This window comes from Limulus polyphemus, unplaced genomic scaffold, assembly GCF_000517525.1.
Source record: "Limulus polyphemus unplaced genomic scaffold, Limulus_polyphemus-2.1.2 Scaffold2957, whole genome shotgun sequence".
NCBI lineage: Eukaryota > Metazoa > Arthropoda > Merostomata > Xiphosura > Limulidae > Limulus > Limulus polyphemus.
The window spans coordinates 26,077-36,076 of record NW_013668567.1 but is presented as its reverse complement, the minus strand read 5'-3'; the positions used below and the strand labels follow the sequence as shown (position 1 = coordinate 36,076).

At 32.0% G+C, this 10,000-nt stretch overlaps 1 protein-coding gene across 1 annotated transcript in view; it reads right to left on the bottom strand.

The window, feature by feature from the left end:
- LOC106468305 (filamin-A-like) overlaps positions 1-10,000 on the bottom strand; it is a 15,996-nt gene that overhangs the window by 4,155 nt on the left and 1,841 nt on the right. The window contains exons 3-13 of the mRNA XM_013928724.2: positions 8,801-8,929; positions 8,079-8,252; positions 7,108-7,266; positions 6,452-6,655; positions 5,670-5,822; positions 5,032-5,160; positions 4,522-4,788; positions 3,964-4,101; positions 3,201-3,449; positions 1,150-1,320; positions 478-693 (exon numbers count right to left, since the gene is read on the bottom strand). Coding sequence (XP_013784178.1) covers positions 478-693; positions 1,150-1,320; positions 3,201-3,449; positions 3,964-4,101; positions 4,522-4,788; positions 5,032-5,160; positions 5,670-5,822; positions 6,452-6,655; positions 7,108-7,266; positions 8,079-8,252; positions 8,801-8,929 — 1,989 coding nt within the window. The remainder of the gene's footprint in view (positions 1-477; positions 694-1,149; positions 1,321-3,200; positions 3,450-3,963; positions 4,102-4,521; positions 4,789-5,031; positions 5,161-5,669; positions 5,823-6,451; positions 6,656-7,107; positions 7,267-8,078; positions 8,253-8,800; positions 8,930-10,000) is intronic.

Here is a 10,000-nt window from a genome sequence, read left to right as displayed (position 1 = left end):
AACTGGTAGTTTTAACAGTGATAATTTCAATTTTATAATAAAATATATTTTTAGTTGAATTCTTAATTCTAATATAAAATTTGCACACAACCAAGTTTAAGAATATGAGCCAGTTAATTTTTTTATATATATATATATATAGACTTGTGGGAAAAAAAAAAAAGATAAAACAAGCTACTCTCATGCCACAAGTTTTTGTAGAATTGACAGGAAGATTACATTTACATTCCTTTAGATAGAAAACAAGCGTATGTGTATAAAAGCATACATTTTATTTTAAGACTTTATGAGGTAGGCCTACAGGGGACAGGACTTGACTTATCATAATAGAACTACTAAAATGATTGATCCCCTTTTAGCCTGTCTTGTAATTCAAAAATCGTTAAAATAAATATATTAAATGACAAACATTTCATTAATTTTTTTTTTCTACCATGAGCTGAATATCACATCTACTGCATGTTGTTTGGGTCTTACCAGTGCAGTGTACTTTGAAAGGGCTACCCACTATATGGTAACCATTGTACTTGATGATAATATAGTAGTCTCCTGGAGCTAATGGAGTATACCGTACTTTGTATCCTTCTTCCACTTCAGTACAATCCATGGACACCTTAGACGGTCCATCAATGGTAACTGCTAACGTTCCAGCTCCGGCATTACAAGTATCAACAATGAAGTCAGTCTTGGTTCCTGTAAGAAGTTATTAGGAAGAATCTTTAATAGTGAGACCAAAATAGGCTCACAGTAAAAAAAAAAAACTACAGATATCACAATGTGTAATGTCTTTACACCAATGTTTAAAATTCTGACATGTATATTTCAAGAAATGTTTCTCAACATGTTAGATATCACTACATAAACTTATCAAAGTAGCTTTTTACATAAACCATAGTTTAAGTTCAATTTTTATTAAGCTGAAAAGTGAAAATAAATAATTTCTCCATTCTCAGTCTTCATATTTCAATATTTAGAATGCAGAATAGTGAATTCTGAGGAGACCTATTAGAAAAGCCCTTAAACAAAAGATTTATTTTAATATACCTCATACTTTAGATCTATGCATTCCACTAGGCAAACAAGCAGGTTTCACATTTAATGATGTACGATTTACTTAATACAGAAATTGTTTCAAAATGTTGTGATTACCAGTTTTACATTCTTTCAAGCCATTTCCATCGGCATGGACTGCAGCTGGATCAGCATCATCTTGACCAATACGAATACGGAAAGGGCTCTGAGGGATGTGCATTCCATTGTGTCTAACATGGATCTGGTGAATTCCATTCTCCTTGGGCACAAACCGTAAAGCCCACTGATCTGTTTAAGACCAAAACGATTTTTTCAATTAATCAAGTACATATTTTACAAAACAAGCATGCACAAGTACAATGAATGAGTAAAAACTGTACAAATTTGTTAATAAATCACAGTAAGTATTGATAATCAACTAAAGCTTACAACGAAAAAGTATTTTGAATTTACAATATATTTTAAATTCTGATAAAGATGTAACACAGCTGTGAAAGGTTACAGTCTACTAGTAATTTTAGCAAAAAAGAAATAACGTCTCAACGGTTAATTAAAGAAGTACGATAGCATATAAGAATGTGTGACAAAGTCTAAAGTGAAATAAGCCTAGTTTATGCTTGATAATATATTATTGTTTGTTATACTAATCAAGTCTTTCTTGACCCTAACAGAAGACAAGTTTTACCCCAAGGTTTATATAATTAATCATCTTTACACAAAAGATTAAGAAGATTTTGTTCAAACTATAAATATTTCATTGTTCAGTAAAAACAAAACAGAGCTAAGATGACCTTTACAAATACAAAAATACTAGTGGAATAATGCTGCTGTCCAAGCTTCTGAATATTTGTTTTATATGTAAAATATATACTTTATCATTCATAAGATCTTTTCAAATGATTGATGAACAAGTAATAGTATAAAAAAAAGAAATTTTTACAGTACTAAAATACCAAGTTGTTGCCAAGAACGAGGAGATTTCAATCTAAAGGTACTCTCTGTTGTACTTTATAATAAACAAAAAGTTTGCCCATGTTTCCCATTGAATTCTGAAGAGACTGAGCAAGTATAATTCAACAGAATAAACTATAATGTTATACAGATTTAGTTCTGATCTGGAGATACTGGGAATGTATAAAACGATTTCATTCATTTAAATTAGGTTCTCAAAGAGGACAAGCCATAAAAAGGTAACTTCTAAAAGAGATGATGATCACCAAGTAAAAACTAGGATCTGAAGTAAATTATTCAACACTTACAATGCTGATCTTACTTAATCAGATGTCTTAACTTTGTTTTACAAAATTCTTTCAAACTGATTATCTTAACAATATATGAAACATTTTTAAAAATTTAGACAAGATTCGATATTTGATAAAAAAGATAAAAATAATAATCCATATGAAAAACCTTACTAAAAGAATACAACCTCAGTCATGGTTCGTGTAATTTTGTAATAAAAATAGCATCTCAGCCATCACCATGTCTGTCATATCCCAGCTGGCCTGATGAGCCCCCATACAGGAGAAAGGCATCATCAGCACTGGATATAGCAGAAATAGTGTGTTTAAATATTGTAATATATATTTTTTACGGTGGGGAATAAACCCCTAAAAATCAAATCAATATCAGCCCTGAAACATATATAGCCAAATCACTGGGGAAAGGGGGGGGGGGTTCAAGTTAACTGGATAAGAAAGGTATTTACTACTGGCAACAGATTAATTTGTAGGAAATCTTAATTTCATGAAAAAGATTATATTTTCACTATCGTATTCCTCTTCTTGTTCAGTACTTATTACATTCTGTGCTAATAATCAAACTCAAGTTGTCTTGATGGTATGGACAGACAAATTATTACTTTTCAATGACTAATTTAATCTTTTATTAATAAAAAAACATTCCTAATTGTTTTTAAAATTTTAACTTTTCTCTTTTCTTACACTTTCATTTATACAATGACTGCATGTTTAAGGTCTGATGATAGCTGATGACTTAATTCAAAACTATCACTTTTAAATAGTTTTCCTATGAAAGGTTATAGTTACAATTGATGCTTTAATAAAAATTATGATTAAACATAGCAGAATGAAAAATATTTAATATAATAGCAAATTATACCATATAAAACATAAAATTAACTAAAGATTCCCAATTGTTTGTTTTACCATCATCAATAGGAGCTACAAAGCAGTCATCTTCTGCTCCAGAAGAAGAAATAACTTTGCCATCAAGCATTCCTTTAGCCCCATTCATTTGGATGGTAAATGCTACAGGCTTGTTGACCTGTAAGTTAGCTTCTGGGATAGCACCAACCTCAATTTTCTTGGTGTCACCTGATTGAGGCATCATGTAAACTTTAAAAGGGCTGTCCGGGATGTGTTGTTCATTGAACTTGACCCCCACTCTGTATTCACCTAAAGGGTAAAAGATTTAGTTATACTATAACTTTAAAAAAAAAGGTCATGCCCAAATATCACTATTAGCTTTCAAGTAGAAGGCTGCTCAAATGGATGGTTGTATATAGATATAAAAATTATGTATAATTAAAGTGAACAAAATTAGAAGAAAATAATTCCTATGTAAAATAATTAAAATAGTAATAAATTCTAGATAACTCCAACTGGAGACAAAGAAAAGAATAATCTTTAAATGAACAGGATAAATTCTATTTGACTAGCATATGCTCTAATTGAATACATTTTAACAGAAGATTTGTTGTAAACAGTGGGAAGATCTAACTAGAGTTGTTAAACTGTAAATTATGTGGGTAAAATACAAAAGATTAACTAGGAATGTAAAAAAAAAAGTTAACATACTAGCTCAAAATAAGTAGACACAAAAAATGTACTAGCTCGAACTGAAATTCTGATAGCTCAGTTTAATATATTTCAAGAGTTATTTGTAGAGATAATAGCTTTTGTGACTAACCTGCATCCTGCACTTTGTAAGAAACATAACAAGATCCATCTTTTCGATCCTTGAAATCAATTTCTGCTTTAGATGGGCCTTCAACTGAGATGGCAAGGCTTCCAGCACCTGCTTCCCTCGTCCATACATTGAACTCACCTAGAAATGATAAATTTCAAATTGGATATTGATTAACTTCATACATGGTTATTAGTAGAACATCACAATGTCAAAATAAACAATCTTACAGGAACGTCTTTTACAACAGACAGATTTTATACACTTTTCAAACAAAAATATGATTTGTAACCTGTAAGGATATTGCTATCCAAGTACTAAAAGCACTACACTAAAAAGCTACCATTATACCATGTGTCAAGCATGATTTTATTCATATAACATTACATACAAAACAGCATGTTTATTTACTTTCTCTTCATTCTAGTATTCTTGAGTAATTATATAAAATGTCAAAAAACAACAACAACAACAAACAAAACATGAGGTTAGACAAAAACATTTAAGTGACAATTAACCGAGTAAAAGTCTTCAGGTAGTAATGACCGAGATTAAACTTACATGCTTCTCCTGCAATTCCTCGCTCTAAACCAGTTCCTCCAGCATGAACTCTGTGAGCACCAAACTCATGTAGAGGTCCAACAGTGAACTGGAAGGGTGAACCAGGGATGTGAATGTCTTTGTAACGCACACTAACAGTGTGGACACCAACTTCTTTAGGGACAAAGTGGACAGCATAAAGAAAGTCATCCATGTCTAAGATCTCTGCATCTTCAGTTATACCAGATGGAGAAGTGACCTTGGCAGCCATATCAAAAGCACTTGTACCTGAACAGAGAATATTAATATTGTTACTTGAAAGCTAGGAGACTAAACCGTTGTAACATGGCAACTGATTATAATCATGTGTCTTGAAGGAACATAAGGATAAAAATGGTTAGAATGAAAATCATAAACAACTTTGTATAACAATACCTTATTTGAGAATAACTCTTAAGTGAACAAGTTGATAAAATAAATTATAGTTCTACTAATAAATTTGTTATATATGTTTATCGTATTCTAGCTCACCAGGCATCTTTACAGTCAGTCTACACTCCGATCCAACATCGGTGACAGGAACCGCATCTCTTTGCTTCTTGATATGCTCACGTTGGATATTAGAACCTTCACCAGTTACCTTTACTGTAAAAGGACTTCCTAAACAAAGAGATCAAAATATTTAGACCATTAGTTTTTGTTTTTTTTGCATTTAAATTTCTGGTTTCTTCTAGAATTCTTACAATAGTTTTCTAAAATAGCTTAAAACCATGTACTAATACAACTTTGAAACCTTCACTATTGTGAACATTAAAACCTTCTTTCAAAACTAGTGCATGGAAAGAGTTGAAAGATTCCTACTTCAGTATTTTAATATTTACCAACAGAACAATAACCTCTGCCATTTAAACAAGTTTTATCATTAATTTTTTTTTAAAATAGTTTACAGAATTCCACTTTTCCTCTTATTTACTACGGCAATTAGATTTTATGTAAAAAGTCTTCACCAAGTTCTATACTGCATGCTTTTATTTACTAATTGTTTTCTGTTTTTGTTTACAAGAAATACAGATATTAAATATCATGTTTTTTACAACATAAAAGCAAAAATATTGTCAGTGAATATTTACCATATTAAAAAAAACCTATCAGGAGAACAATTCACTCACCAGGCACATGGTGGTCAGCAAACTTGAGGTTGATAATGTAGTATCCGGGTTCAAGTGGACAGTAACTGACTTTGAGAGAACCATCTTCATTATCTTTACACTGGATCTCAGCCTTGCTTGGTCCTTCCACAGAGAAACTCAATCCACCATAACCTGAAGGTTAGCCACACATAAAAGGAAATATTGGTATACAGTTATAAAGTACAATACATTAGATTTGATGTTTTTGTGTTCAGTTACGGTTGTTTTATGATTTTTTTTCTTTTTCTAAAACTAAGGTCCTGATAACCTGAGAATATAAGGATCGCTATGTGTGTCATATTTTAGTTTCCATGATTACATTTCAGTCAGTTTATTTTGTTTACTGACTATCTTTCAGTTCACTCCAGAACTCACTCATCTGGTCAATAGGGTTTCAAAACAATACAAACATTACTTTAATATAAACAGTTATTTACACGATGCTATTAAATCCGAAACATTGTAAGCCTGAATGGGCTACAAGATATGATGAAATATCATAATTAGATCACTGCATAGCCCTTCACTCCTGAGTGACTCATTTAACTCAAGATTTTAGAAAGATGAGCTCATCAATAAAATTTAATTTCCACTTTACTACAGGATTTACAGTGACCTTTGTTGTTGTAAAGCATTCAGCTTTGATGAGAGACCAACACTTCTTAACTTCATGTCAATAAATGTTAAGTGTATAAATTTACAATTCATAAAAATAAGGTTATGAAGGAGAATTAATACAAATGTTCACATAAATGCTGTACCTGCATTTTTAGTATCAATATTGATTTCATTAGCTTTATGAGTCTTCCCTTCTTTTAGAGCAGTACCACTGACACGAACATTGGACGCATCCCCAATTTCTTTTTCCAGGACATTGATTGGAAATGGACTTCCCTGAATGGGTTTGCCAAGGCGTTTCACGTGGACCTCATGTTTTCCAGCTTCTCGGGGAGTGAAAGAAATACCTGTAAAATACAGTCATTAATATGAGTTATAACTTTTTTCTAAAGGAGGTCACCATCAGAAGCATGTGGCTTTGTATGTATAAAAAAAAATCATCTTTTAAGCACTCTGTTAAGTTGTATTCAGTATGACAACTATACTTAAATTTAAAAAATTCAAGAGAAATTTCAAGTTTTCCAACAGCATACCTTACTCTATCCATAAATAATTATACACATAATGTTAAAACAATTAAATGAGCATACAGGATAAAAAGTTAAAATTAAAGTAAAACTATTTTCATTATGAAAACCAGCACAAGACTTGTGTTGCACAGAAAATAATACAAGAACTAGAAAATAAACACACACTTATCTTAGAAGTAACATAGTAAAATAGTCACTTCATAGACATGAAGCAGTGGCTGTCTCACTATAATTATTACAACTGTACTTTTGTTAAATGTCATCATTACCAAGATGGCCATTTGGAAGTTTCTTTACAAAGCATGGCTCCTCCAATCCAGATGGTGCAACAATACTTGCATTCAGATTCTTCACATCTTTCTCCTGAACCTTCAAGGAAACTTCACTAGAGTGTCCAACAGAGATTTGATTGCGTTTACGACCTTCACCTGAGATAAACACAAAGAAAGTGTGAGGTTAAAAAATACAACAGAAAATCTTTACAAATTTAGGCTTCAAATGCAAGTTGTAGACTTCCTTAATAGGGGAGGTCATCACTCTAGCCTATAAACTATGACAAAGCCCTGACCACTTAATTAGTACTGAAGGCCATCACTCACTAACCTATAAACTGTAACAAAGCTCTGACCTCTTATTTAGTACTGAAGGCCATCACTCACTAACCTATAAACTATGACAAAGCTCTGACTACTTACTTAGTACTGAAGGCCATCACTAGCTTATAACCTAAGACAAAGCCCTGACCACTTACTTAGTACTGAAGGCCATCACTAGCTTATAAACTAAGACAAAGCCTTAACCACTTACTTAGTAGTAAGGGAAATCACTCATTAGCCTATAAACTATGACAAAGTCCTGACCACTTACTTAGTAGTAAGGGCCATCACTCATTAGTCTATAAACTATGACAAAGCTCTGCCCCCTTATTGGGTAGCGGATACTATCACTCAATCTTATGAGCTATGGTAAAATGTTCACCCCTGCTAGTAGAGACCTACTAGCTTAGAAACTATGATAAACTTTTGACCTTCTGCTAGTGGAGACAACTACTCATTAGCTTATGAAGTGAAACAGATATCAAAATCAATAATTATTCAACTATCATAGGCTTTAGAATATACAAACTGCTAAAGAAAGTTACTTCAGGAGTTTATTTAAAATAAAGAATTATTTGTAATGTTTAAGTACAAGATCTTTTGAAGATTATACACCCAGTCTCTTCTCTAAAACCACATATTACCAGTAATTTTGGCAGTGAATGGACTTCCTTTGATGTGTTTGTCTGCAAACTTAACAGTAACCTTGTACTCTCCTGGTGCAGCTGGTACATATGACACACCAACAGTGCCATCTTTATTATCGTGACAGTTAATCTCAGCTTTAGAAGGCCCTTCAACTGCTACAGATAGACCACCTAGAATATACAAAACTTTTTAATTAATTGTTACCTCAAAAACCATAAACAATTCTAAGAGGTTTAAGTAAGCTACTCTTAATTTTAGTAGGCCTTTAAACTGTTGTAGAATATTCAGTCCAAAATAAAACGTTTGTCCGTACAGGAATATCAAGAATCAAAAACAATTATCTTAAAGAATTACAAGATACAGTTAAAATCATCATCAGAAGGTCCCTTAAGGAATTTAAACTGACACAAATGTGAGCTTCATAGAAACTGCACAACCTATGACAACTTTAGACAGATATTCTAAGTGATTCGTTTAACGAACATTTATTTTTAGATTTACAAAAGTATCTGCCATGGCAACAGATGACCTGAAAGATTTTACTTATTAGAACCATATTTCGGGCTAATAATCATTCGTTAATAGTTCCTGCTTTTTCTGTAAAAACTAAAATATAAATATTACAGTTTAATAAAACATTAACAGTGGTCTGTCTTGAATATTCACTATACTGATGATCTATTACAATAGGAAATAAAAGAAACACCACAAGACTTACCTGCTCCTGCACCTTTAGTGTAGATGGTAAAATTGCAAGGCTCACCAGCAATACCATGTGTTAATCCAGAGCCGTGTGCTGTCACAAAGCCACTGCTGATTGTGTCGACATGGAACTTGAATGGACTTCCTACACACACAGACAAGTACTTTTATATGAAACTGACCACAAAACAACTATAAATTACCAAACAATCTAGCAGACTTAGAACAATATTCTATAACTAAAAATCAAATTATTGACTGCAAAAAGACTAAATTAGCCAATAATCCAGCAAACTTGTATCAATATTCTGTTACATTTACCCCTGATGGAGGAAAGTCTATTTTGAGAAAGTGTTTGGGTTATTCAAGTTTATTTGCTACTGATTCGGCATATTTTTGAATATCATGACTGTCATGACATAAAAGACTTTAGTGTAGATATTATTGATTAATTTATTTTGCGAGTGAATATTTTATGATTGTTTAGTTTTTTCATAACAAGAGTTAGAAGCAATTATTTTAAAATAATTGTTCTAACAAGTTTGGTTACATAAATTGGGAAGAGTCATATGTTGTGTTTGTAGCTCACTGATGTCGAGATTATCGATTGTCGCATGAAATTTAATGATGTTGACGATACAGCGAGCAGAAAAATTAAGTAAACATAAATAGGGTGAGATGAGTGGGAAAATAGACAGACAGACAAGAAGTAAAGTTACAAGAAGGAATAAGGCAAAAGAAGAGTTAAATGCAAAGATAATCATTGTAGGAGTGGAAGGCCTAACAGTAGGACTAACAGTATTGAAAGAGATAAGAAGAATAGTTTATTTCAAGGAGAGTTTTAAAGTAATTGAACTAGCCTCAGTGGACTGAGAAATAGACAGATGATTCTTAGAAATACAAAGAGAAAAATGAGCAGACAATTTTAGAAGTACAGGATACAACCATGGTAACTCGATGATAAAGTAAGTGAACCATACTTTGATAGTTTGGCGATAGTAATAGAGAAAGAAAGTTTGGCTTGTCAACTGAAATTTTAAAGTAATTGAATAGGCCTAAGTGAACTTTTGACAAGAAGAGAACTATATATAAATAGTGTTTATGATATGCCTATGATCTCTAGACTGTAGAGAATTTGTTGTACATACGTTTAACTTGTTCCAAATGTATACATTATTTTGGAAACAAGTGGAGTGAGTGCTGTTCCTTGATTTTT